The sequence below is a fragment of the Indicator indicator genome, chromosome 12 (assembly GCF_027791375.1).
Source record: "Indicator indicator isolate 239-I01 chromosome 12, UM_Iind_1.1, whole genome shotgun sequence".
In the NCBI taxonomy this organism is placed as follows: domain Eukaryota; kingdom Metazoa; phylum Chordata; class Aves; order Piciformes; family Indicatoridae; genus Indicator; species Indicator indicator.
Genome location: NC_072021.1, coordinates 16,487,594 through 16,500,347, shown reverse-complemented (window position 1 = coordinate 16,500,347; position 12,754 = coordinate 16,487,594). Strand labels below are relative to the sequence as shown.

The 12,754-nt window shown below is 37.3% G+C and overlaps 1 protein-coding gene across 1 annotated transcript in view; it reads left to right on the top strand.

Moving 5' to 3' along the window:
• The window catches only part of ADCY8 (adenylate cyclase 8), a 104,037-nt gene that overhangs the window by 21,668 nt on the left and 69,615 nt on the right, over positions 1-12,754 (top strand). The window contains 1 exon segment of the mRNA XM_054385243.1: positions 4,774-4,923. Within this exon segment, the coding sequence (XP_054241218.1) occupies positions 4,774-4,923 (150 nt within the window).

The following is a 12,754-nucleotide window of genomic DNA, read 5'->3' as shown; positions in this document are numbered from 1 at the left end:
GCCCAGCAGTGAGGGAGTGGTAGAGTCTGTGCTGGCAGATGTTCATGTTCTATACAAAATGGAGTATTTTTGTCTCAAATTCCACACCTCTCATGCAACCCTCAGTTCATTCCTGGCGATCAGTTCTTAGAAGAGCATAAGTTATTTTTCCTCAAAGTAACCTAAGCAAGGGGTGATGGAGAGGGGAGAGATGGCAAAGAGGATTTTGAGAGATTTGAGTTACACAAAACAAACTTGTGGTGAGCTATTTTTAGTCAAACAACTAATTATGAATCAAAATGCTTTTCCAAACCTAATTAACCATTAATAATCACCATAGCAACCAGTTCTTTATGTGGCACATGCTGAATACACTGTCAAAGAAGCACAACAGCTTTACTTTCCCAGTTTTCCCAAAATCAATGATAATGACACTAATCCATTGTTGTAGCCAATTCAAAATTAAAAAGCAAAATAGGAAAAGATTTCAATCATTTCCCTCAGGCTCATTTCATGAATTAACAAAGTTCCTACTCTCTAGGACTGATCTGCCTTGAGATTGTCCAGATAGAAATTAAACTGAAAACCATTTCTTTACTTTTCAGATGTGCTCTGGCAAGATTAGCCCCAGCACTGCTCTATTTCTACACAGCAGAACAAAACTACCTGGTGAAGAGGTTAATAATAGGTTTATTTCTGCAAAGCACACTAGGATTTCTTCCTAGGATTTCTTCACACTAGGATTTGAGGTAGTAACATGCAAGTTCAGTGTCCTTCTGGATTTCAGAACTGTTTCTAAACTTTTTCAGTTTTCTCTCCTCCACCTTCACTTTTCAAGTGAATGTATGCTATCATTGGCTCAACTAGGCATGATGAAGATTGTAGGGCTACTTATCAATCCACATATTTCCAATCTGTTGGGCTTGTTGAATGTTCCTAAGTACTCATTTCTCCTCAGGTTATGGCCTCTTTGGAAGTGTTGAACTCGGTCAATCTCTATACACTTCATAAATGTTTATTAATGGTAGATCTTAGAAAGCACTGAATTAGGAGATTCTACAGCTGGCCTTATGTCTCAACTATACCCTTTTGAATTTCCTGGTTTATGAACTACATTTAATTCTTTCTTGAAGAACTGTCTGTGGCAGCCACAGTTTTGGAGTAAAAATTTTAGTGTCTTCTAACTACCTGCATGATGAGGCTTTGAGCAACCTGTTCTAGTGGGAGATGATCCTGCCCATGACAGTGGTGTTGGAACTAGATGATATTTAGTGTCCTTTCCAACCCAAACCATTTTATGATTCTATGATCTTGTCAAGTAACTTTCTGTAACTCTGTTCATCCTATTACTTGATTATGTGCAACTGCAGGTTCAGCAGGGACAGTGCTGATCCCACACAGATATTCCCAAGCATCATGGTGATGGGATCTTCATGTAGGCATTTTTTAAATATTCAAGAACCAGACTTCCCCAGATCCATGTTATAAATCAAAACTTAAAAATCATGTGGTTTTTAAGGTCATGTACTGTTTCTCATATAGTTGCTTATTTAGGTGTTGTGCAAAGTACAAAGAGACAAAACAGCTCATAAATGTGCAAATATTTGCCTTTTTTTTCATGTTATACTTCAGCTTTCCTACTGTGTGAGCATTAATTATCTTCAGGTCAGTTAAAAAGATATGAAACTATGTTCATCTTATAAAACCAGAGCCTGTGCTGGCTTGTGGCTGTTACAGGCAGTAGAAAATCCTTCAAAACTTCTGAAACTAGCTATAGTAAACTATAGGAAAAAGGAGTTGCAATGAGAAACTCAAGTCTTACATGTCTTCTTTATTCTTTTATTAACAAGAGCCACAGACTGATGTCCTTGCAAGGCATGGTGCTTTACTCTTTAGAGTGGTTTCAATCAGAATACTACATATAAGAAAAGCAGATTCTGCCTCTGAGTGAGATGTTCTTTTACCTGTAATGTATTTTCCATAATTCCTTCTGTCCAAATTAAATTACGTACTCATGAAATTTAATTGAAGGCTGAATTCTACTGCATTTGCTCTAAGGAGATCTGCTGGAGTGAGTGAACTGAGCTCATGAGGAACTTGCAATTCGATTTGCAAGTAAACAAGGGCACCCTGTCACTGCTTTCACAGTTGAAATGTTGCAAAAACCTTTTATTTTTTTTTTCACCCTATACACTGGCTCTCCTAGCATGTGAGCATTGATTATCTTCAACTCAGTCAAAAAAGTATAAAGCATTGACTCCTCCAGCCACCCACAGGTGATTTCAATTGTCCTGCTGAACAGAGGAATTCTGAACTCATGTCAACTCATCATATACCTCTTAGTTATCTCATGGGCTGAATTACTGCATTCTCTGTTTTATCTTGGAACAAAGGCAGAAAGTGTCTGGGAAAAGCTGGCTGATCAGGGTCAACCTGTATTCAGTGAAGCAGGGCAAGGTAGATAAAAGGGAGAAAGTAGTAAGAACAGAGATGGAATAGTGAATGCAGTGAGACTAAATAGTCTCAATTTCCTCCCTTTAACAAAAAAAAAAAAAAACAAACAACAACAAAAAAAGAAAAAAGGAAGAGGTAATGCTAAAAGTCAGTAAAATAAGAATGGTGAGAGGAGGATGAATGGGGAAAAATTAGTCACTGTTTCTCATATTACAAGCACAATGTGGCACTCAAGGAAATGATAAGGCTGCACATTACAGCAAACAAAAGGAAACATTTTTATCACAATGTGCCTAATTAAATTGTAGAAATCTTTGTCATTGAATGCCATAGGGGCCAAAAGCACAATGATTTTTAGAAAAGTATCAGAAAAAGTTAAGCAGATGAATGGAGTATGCCACATGCTGCTCAGAAGTGCTGCGAGCCACAGGATACTGGAAGCCAGGAAGAGGCAAGGGTCATGCTTATGCCCTATTTCCCACAAGCTTTGCCTAGATGTCTCTTACTGGAAAAGGTTAAACAAAATTTCAGCTGGAGCCTGGATATGCATTTGTATTTAATCATGGCGTATGAATTGCAAATGAATTCCCTGTACTATCATAGAACAATACTCCAGATTCAGAAATACAGGAATATATTAAGCTAAAGTTTCTGCCAGATGCATTTTGTTTGATATCAAATCTCACTTTCAGACCTGCAAGAATGTGAGGAGTGAGACCTTCAGATCCAAGGCACTGCATCACAATAATGATATTAGGGAGTTTTGCTAAATGTGTTCTTTCTTTTACTAGGACAAGAAACACTGATTTTAGGGAGACTGTTTATTAGATAATACTACAAAAATGCAATCTCTAGCCCCCAGTGTTCCACAACCACAGATTGCTTAGTGTGCAAGACTTTTGACAAAACATCTCTGAATGTTTTCTTCATTCTTGTGCTTACATCTGCTGTTTTATCCTTGTGCTCCTCCCTGGATATTATTGTCTGCTGTGAGAGTCAGGATAGTAAATAATGATCACTTGATCTGTCCTGGCATCTGTCCTGGTTGTTCTGATGTTGTTAAGATCCTGTAGCTATATGGCCCATAGCTGTCAGAGCCTGGGTGGCTTTGCTGGGCAGGTAATGTGGCAGCAGGGTAAGTAGCCCTCTCCTGCCCCATGGCTGAGCTGACGCTGGGAGAGAGTTGTTATCCTCTAAGACATGGTGCAATCAGTGGGACCTCATCAGCACAGTGGCTGTGCCAGGACATTGATAGGAAGATGGGGAAATGCAGTGTGCAGGCTTTAAACTGGTTCGCTGTGGCCCAATGGCTTCTCTAGCTAAGGCGGCAGTCAGAGCGGTTCAGCCTTACGTTCTACATTTGGCAAATATTAATGACTGCTGGACTTATTTTTCACCCTGACCCTCTCACAAGTTACAAAAAGTCAAGACGAAGTGGAAACTGAGAGGATTTCACAGGAATTTGCAACCCATAGCAGAGATGAGGTATTGGATAAAGCTGCCCAAACTGCAGGTGTGTGTTCTGCCTTTAGTGCATGCAAGTATTACAAATTTCTTACTCAGTTTCCCAGACAATCCTCACTTCAATGGTGTTGATGTGCCCTGCCTGACAAACATACAGAGCACAAAGAGGTATCAATGAAAGGCACTGAAATTTACACTGTCCAAGGATCCATTTCCATTTGGGTCTTTTCAGTTCATGTTGCAAAGGGAGAAGCTGTGATGCGCTTTCTACAAGGCAAAAGAGTGCAGCTCTGACATAAGCCTCAGTGGAGCAAAGGCCTGTGTACATAGGCACAGGCTTTGCAAGAATGTGCTTATCCTTTCAGCTTCAGGATTCTTATTGTGCAAGCTTGTGTTTTGACATCAGCTGAAAACAAATTTTGGACAGTAATAACAGAATACCTGTTATCACTGATATTAATTTTTAGCTAACTGACTCTCTTTGTTTTCCTTAATATGGCTTTCTTCTCAAACTAAGCCGTGGAACAAGCCACAAAGTTGATTTTACAGAACAGACAGTGCAAAACCGATTTGTTAATTATGTTTGTAATCATTCCTGACTAAAGCCCTGTGAATCAGTTCTTGGAAACATCATTTGTGGTTCAACTGGAGTTTAATGCCCCCAAATACTGCATAGTTCTTCCTCAAGGCAGAGAGAATTTTACGCGTTTGATGTCTCTAATTAAGATCAAAGAGATTCTTTTATGCAGACTTTTCTAACCACTATTTTTACATTCTACATGACTGCAGAGCAGTCATTCCCTTTCTCTCTCTCTGCAAACTGATATTTTTGCTTTTTCTCTTCTCTGATCATATCCTATTTGTTGTTCATTGCAGATAGCAGCTCAGGCAGTGTTGTTTATGTGTATGAACACTGCAGGAATCTTCATTAGCTACCTATCAGACCGAGCACAACGTCAAGCCTTCCTGGAGACCAGAAGATGTGTAGAAGCCAGACTGAGACTAGAGACAGAGAATCAACGACAGGTATTGGCAAAACAATCCTATTTTTGTGTTAACTGGAACTGATAATTGGATGAGACTGGGTTTTGTAGGCTTGCTGACTTCAATGTGATGCCACCTGATTTGTGCAGGTTAAGTGAAATTCATGCTATTATTTTGTTGATACAGCTCAAATCTGACATAGCATCTTAAATATTTATGCTGGGCAACAGGCTGAATGGCTGTTCATTTTCCTTTCTCATACAAGCAGAAGAGGTCATCAGATGAATCAATAACTGGCAGGTGTTTTAAAGGGTTCTTTACACAAGAGGGGTTAACCTGGGAAGCTTCATGTAAATACAAAAACTTGTATCAGTCAAGTCAAATCTAGGCAAGTGCATGGAATTGAACTCTATCTAGGCAGACAAAATACAAAAACATCACCTCTGGCTCACAGATGAACTTTTGGGGCTGGGAAGCGACTGTAGGGAAATATCACCAAAAGTTTTTTCTATTCTTAAATTCTTGCCTAAAAATCTCCTTTTGGCCACTGCGTGCAATAGCATGCTGGGCTAGGTGAACTTTTAATTCAAAGCAGGTATAGCTGTTCTGCGATACAGAGTCTTTCCCAATCCACAATAGATGGAATAAAAATTAATTTGCTGCTTATTTTGTTCCAAGGGAGCACAAGTAAGAAGCCTGCTGTACACATTTTGCATTCTCACTGAAATATCAGAAAGTTCACCTGCTGTTCAAAAACTTGCATTAAATTTAGCGTTCAAGCTGTGTATTCTACGATATATAGATATATGTATATGCTGAACTGCTATTTCATTCTTGAATGAACTTAGCCATTCATTTTGCTCTGTTATGTAGATACCTCTATTGCTTCTCAATTTTATTTCATCTCCTTCTTGAAAACCATGCTTTTACACAGAGATCTAGGAAGATGCCATATTCTAGACTACTAATGACTCAGTGTGAATGCATGACTGTGCTGAGCAACACAAGCTACCTATGCCAGAACATCTCTCCAGCCATTGCTGACTGAAGAGGCTTTGAGGGACCATGTGTAGGATGCCTTATTCTCATTTTAATTGTAGAACCACAATTTTATGGCTTTTGGGCTTTTGTGAGTTTGGGTTTGGTTTTTTTTTTTCATTTTTAAGCTTTTCTAACCTTTTATGAACTAACACTTTTCAAATTTTAATTTGAATTTTTTATTGTTGTTGTTGTTGAATTCATTGTTAGAATGCTGGCAAAAGCTTTCCTCATTCCAGATGATTCTGAGGATTTTCCATTAAAATTATTTTGTTTTCTCAAAAAAAAAAAGAGAAGTATGCAAAAACATTTTTTTTTGAGATATTATATTTTGATGAAATGTTATTTCTTATTTCAAAAAATGACGACAGATTGTTTCCATTTGGGTGGGTTTAAAAAAAAAATCTGATTTTTAAAATTATTTTCGTTGAGGTGGGAAGTAGGGATTGGGTCAGAAATATTTGGGTTTAATCAGTCAGTGTCGAAGTGTTCATTCTGTTTTAGCCAAGTGCATTGAAAGTCTTCAAGCTTCTGCTGTCCCCTGAAAGCAGAACTTCCTGGAGGGTTACCTCATCACAGCTGAGACTCGCCTCTAACCAAACAAAGCAGTACATCTTAGGCATCATATGACTGGAAATGCATAAGGGAAAATGTATTTGGGCCAAGGAAAATACCCATGAGAGAAAAATACACAGACATCAGGCCAGCAAATAAAAGATACCTTTTAGGACTTAATTTTATGATAAAGTAATTGAAAATGTAGGAGGCAAAGCATTTTGAAGTATTTCCAATTACTTTTGTTGAAACTTTGAACCTGTGTTATTATCTAAACCTATAAATATATATATGTGTGTGTGTAATATACATGAAATATACTTTTCAGCTTTTCATTTGTATCTGGGACAACATCAATGACAAAATATTTCAATACGCTAATATCTTGACCAATGGAGAGCCTGTGTCCCTCAGTCTTCCATTGTTTCCCTTTGCTTCTGAAGTAGTGGCTTATTTAGAAATCATTTCTAAACTGAAGTAAGAAAAAACATGAGCAAAAAATGGAACAAGAAATTTTATGCTCTTCCATAAGTAACCAAAAAGAGTCACATTTCTTATAATTACAAATGTTACATAAATTCTTCAGATATATTTGTTCATCACTGTCTATTGTTAAAACTAAGAAATCAAGATTCTACACTCTCAAAATGACCTTTCTAATTTCTCAGTATTGCTTATATTTGTCATCTCTAATCATCTGTCATTGTAATAGCTATAATTATTCAGTATTGTGTAATGCCTAAAAGAGCCAGTCATGGAAAATCACTCAATTTTAAGCCAAACATTTTATTATCTATGTTTTAGAAACAAGCAAAGGCTACAATCAGACATGTGGGGCTTTACAAGGAAGCAATAATACTGATAAGTAAGGATCTGTTCAGTTTTCAGAGATTTTTGAGAATCCCCTAATGAAAATATACAGATTTTGTCATGTATAAATAAAAAGTTTCTATGGTATTAGCTTCTGTCTTGTGCCAAAAAGCAAGAGATGATTCTGTATTTCCTGATAAATTCCATATAGATGAGCTGATTTCTTTTTTTCGGTGAGAATAGTTTTATTCCTTCTTTTGCCATCATACTTTTTTGTAAAGTGTGATGAGAACAGAAGGTGAAGCCACAAAAATCCCACTTGGGGTGAAAAACTGTTTTGTTGGGTTTTGTGCTACTCTGAGCTGAAATTTGGACAGTTAGATGTGATTGTTTTCTCCATGTCATTATTTTCAGGGTTTAAGGGCTCCTCGCTCTGTTTCGGTATTGCTGTGACAGTCAAAGACATTCTGCTCTGTAGAAATGTCTTTGTTCAGTGTCTCTGTAAATCTGAATTAGCTCCATTGGTTCATTATCCATAGAAAATATCCTTAGGTCCAAGTTCAACTTTTATGTGAATTGCAATTCATTCCCTTACTGCACAGAAAGGGAGAGGCAGGAGTGCAGATTTGTGGGATGGAAAAGGTTTTAAGAAGCCTGGCCAAAGTCTTTCAAAGCTTTTAAGTGACTTAATATCCAGTTTCTATGTTTTCAAAACTTTATACAAAGCAAACACCAAAGAAAATAAAACATCTCTGAAATATTTTATTTGCATTATTTTGGGTAGACTTAGAGCACCTGATTTTTTTTTTTTCCTTAAATGGTCTAAAGAGAAAAATCCTCTCTGAGAAGACTCTAGCAGACATTTCCTGCAAGCCCTGTTGCTGGCTTACTGGACACCCATTTTCCAACTATTCTTTTTCTCATAGGGTATTGTGCAAATGTAATTAAATCTTATCTTTAAAGTAAAACAGCTTGCATATTATTTCATCTGATTTTCAAAAAGAATTGGATCTCAATACCCTAAAGAACCACGTGTCCAGGTGAGAAGAAGGTATGAGGGCTGTAGAAGAAGACACCCTTTAGTGTTCTCTCCTGCCTGATAGCTAGGGGTGGGGGGAGGGGAAATGTAATCCTGCCTTAATCTTTTTTTCCATTAGAGAACTGTTGTATTTGACCATTTGTTACCCTTCTCCCTCTACTTCCAAAGGATTATTTTCACACTTTCCTCTGGAACAATCTCTATTTCCTACAGCTTTAAGAAGCTCTCTGCAGTTTGATGAACTCTGTTTGTTGGATTTTTTTTTTAAGAAGCTTACATGTTGTATAGGTCTTATCAAGCTCTTGCAGATCTAGATTTTAATCAACCATGAGTACTTTGCAACCAGTGAAGCAAGAGCAGATTGCACTGGGATTGGAAAGGACACTTTAAGAGGGTTCAACACTATAAAGTTATCTTTTTTTTTTTTTTAATTGGTGCTAAGAATATGAAAGTCCCCTCTAAATTAGTATGAGGATCAAGTTCAGAATTGGTTTAAAAAAAGACTTTTAGAGACCACATGACCTTCCTTTTTCATTGTAAAAGTAGTTTAAAATGCTGCAGAAATACAAGTTATGATCACAATAACTGAATAACTGAGGCTTTATTTCTAAAGAGCAAACAGTAACTCCACACTTACAAATTTGGTGTAATCTTGATTACATATTGAATTTTAGTTGGATTTTTTTTTCTTTACAGGAAAAAGTCTGTTGAATGTTAAATGCTCAGATAGATTTCATGGTTATCCAGACAGACTTTCTTTCATCTTTGTGCCTTTCTGTAAAAAAAGCAATAGAATTTAATTCTCCCTGTTGCTCCTTTGGTACTTAGAATGTCAAACTCAAAGCTGGTTGATCCAATGAGAGAAGGAATATGCAAACTTTATATTATTCTTCCCTATCTATACTCATAATATGATTCAGTAGGTGACCTACTTCCTACGTCCATTTACAGACTTTTCCTCCTTATTAGGGTGCACAGAAGCAATATTTACATGCACTTATGTTTTTGTCAGTACCCAAGAACACATCACAGGACCAGCATGTCCATTTTCTGCATCTGCTTGTCTCAAAACACCTCATCTAATCAATCTACTTGCATTAGAAAACACATTTAACATGTCAGATATTAGATGTATTTCCTTCACATTTGCTATTGATGTTTGTTTCTTATCTTCAGAGCATAACACCCACATTTTACTTTCAAATATAAGTTAAAATCAAGATCAAAATCATCCTCTGCTTTCTCCCCCATTCCTTGCAAATCTGGAATAGGCACATGGGCTTAAATAGAATACTTTAATTTCCAGACAGTGTTAGCAAGATGGGAATCAGGCCCCAAGGTCTGGTCTATAAAGGGGAAAAATAATCCCAAAGAGTATAAGAACTTCAGGCATTTGAGCTTCCCCTAGAAGAAACTGGTGAAAAGGAAATTTCTCCTTCCCCTCCCTAGTAGGTGGCTTTTGGATTCACTAGTAATAAAACTGTTTTCAAAAATCTGTGTGGATTTTTTGTTTCTAAACTAGGCTGTTCAAATTCTGTGTTGGTCAATAGTGAATGGGACTGGCAGCTTGTTGATCAGGTTTTGGTGGCCTGTACCTCTCATATTCTCAGATCTTTGCTAACATGAAAGGTGTCTAATAAAAAAAAAAAAAAAAAAAAAAGCCATTATCACAACTACAACTGACTAGCAACCCTTGCTGATTGTCTCAGGGAAGTGGACAAAGGTGATATCAGTAAGGGGAATGAAATAATTTCAGCCCCTGCAGTGATGAGACACTTCTGCCAGCTGGTCTGCAGTACAGTCATCTCTGCTTAAAGAAAGAACTCCAGGCTCCAAATTAATCAGACTAGTGCCTTTCCTGAGCTCTGAATATACTTACTCATTTTAAGGTCATTTTTTTTGTTCAGGATAAGAACTTCTAGGGTACTAAGGAAAGTTCATACTAACTTTCCCCAGTACCTTGAAATGTAGGAAGACTCTTTACAAGCTTCACGATTAACAGAGTCACAGAACCCTGCGGTTCAGATAACGTTATTAAATTATCTGATCCTGCACAGTACCAACTCTAAACTAGCCAGATCCAAGTCACTGTTGCCATTGCTGAGGTAATTCAAAATAAGATATAACTTTTGGATTGGGATTCATGAATAGACAGGGGGTCTTTCACTCTATTAGTATTCAAGTACCTGCCTATAAGCCAATTAAAAGGGTTTGATTTTTCAGGAACTGACAATTTTCCCACCTATAGAGACTTCCTGGAATAAGTGTTGGAGTCTTTGGTATTGGAGTCTTTTAAGTCTTTGACAAGGTGTATTCCTTGTTTTGACTGGAATACATGACTTCCTAGCTGTTCTGCAGTGATTAAGCCATATAAAGCTGGAAATGGCACGTGAGCTTGCTTTCTGGTGTTTTCCATGTCATTAGCTGCAATAACTAGCACTGCATCTGTTTTGCAGAAGTTGCCTACTAATTCCTGAAATGGCAAAAGTTAACAAAATGGAAAAAGAAATATATATAAATGAGTAGAAAGTAGAAACAGTTCAGAGCAATTACATGAAGATTCAAGAGCAGATGAGCCCAAGCAGTCCTAGACAAGTGAAAGTCTGCCAGGGCATAGCACCACAGACATTAGAGTCAGATGGGTCTATTCTGATATTTTAGAGCAAAATTGAATTATATGAGTTGTTTTGCCCTCATTTTCTATTCCAGTAAAATAAGGAACATTTTAAGATTATGCCATTATGAAATCAACCTCCAGTAGGTGTGTCTGTCTTTCTCCTTTTGTTAAGGCCTAACTGTCTATCCTGTCTAAACTAACTGAAATTTATGGAAGCCAACATACTAAAAGACAGTAAAATGCTTTTTCGTCTTATTTCTATGTAAATGCTTTTCTTCAGGAATTTTTTCTTTACAATTGTTCAGTAAAGAATAATAATAATATAATTTGGAATAAAACTTTCCATGTGTTAGATATGTCTAATGGATTACTGTGGGTCTGGACAGTATAACTTGTGAGAATAAATGTCCATGTTAACAAGACTGAGTGGTAATACAAACTGTTTTGTAACTTCTGCTTTTCCCTGCATGTCTTTGTTAACCTGTGTTTCCTGTTGCCTAAGCTAAAAGGCAGCCCAAATGACAAGGCAGTATCAGGAGATTCATGATGTACCCTAAGAGATCTAACAGCTCACCACTGCTGTCAGGGAACACAGGCTTGCTCCCTGCAGCTCTTATTCCCAGACACATACTCCTACCCAATCCCATGCAAGATGGTGATGCTCATGTGGCCTTACAGTGAGCTGATTCATTATGCTTGTGCCATACAGTGTAAGCATTGCCTGCTCTTAGTTTCACGATTAATCATATTGCTTTAAAAAATAATTTAATATATATTTCTGTAAATATTTTATGGAGGAATAGAATTTTTCCCTTAAAAGACACAGTCAGTAGTAGTAACAGATACCACTCCAAGAAATAATCAACCAGGAGGGTTGTTCCACCACTTCTCAGCATGCTAACAGGATGAGCTAAGTGTTTATGAGCCAAAGTGATACTGGGGAGGCATGAAAATGCAAACTGGCAGACTTGGAGTCAGCATTCTGGAAGTCAGGGAGCACAGGGCAAGCAGGCATTAAGATTGTGGTATTCTTACAAGGCCAGCTGGCTGATGAGAAAGGCACCTCCTCTGACACCTGGCAGTAAGCTGTTAATTATCAAGCCCTGCCAAGATTTTGTAATGTGGCTTCAGGTACTTTAGTCATCCAACCAAAGCAAAAGACCATCAATATCTTGCAGTTCTTCCCTTTGGCATGAGTTACATACATTATGTCACGCTGTTCAGGACAATAGTATTGAGGAAACAATTGTTTAAATGTCCTTCCTACAAGAAGTGAAAGGAAAAAACTTTCTCTTCCTTGCATTACCACAAACTTTATAACACTTCTCAGTTAACAACCAATTAGTCACCATTATAAAAAGTCATGACTCTCCAAAACACTGGGATATCAGTTTGGATGAGATTAGCTATGTTTCATAGCCAATAGCCAAACAAAGAGACACTCCAAAACCTCTTGTGTGATCTGGCCTTGTTTCTTTCTGAGAACATCAGATGCCTAAATCGAACCAGCCAGGGATGGGAGGAGGAAGAATGGTAATTGCTTGCATTCAAATAAAATTAGTTTGATACAGCTCATATCACATATCATACTAGTAAGCAGTAAATGTTAACAGACAATCTCATAATCCCACGAGTCTGAACATATTAAATATTGTAGTTTCTTCCATATTTTTCAATTCTTGGCATTGTCTCTATAATGCACCCAAAAAAAAAAAAAAAAAAAAGAACAGAAGCAAATAGACTGTCCATCGTGAAAGAATTTGTCTTTAGAGTTGTTCCCTATAATGAGAGGTGCTATTTCCCATTTTCTAGAG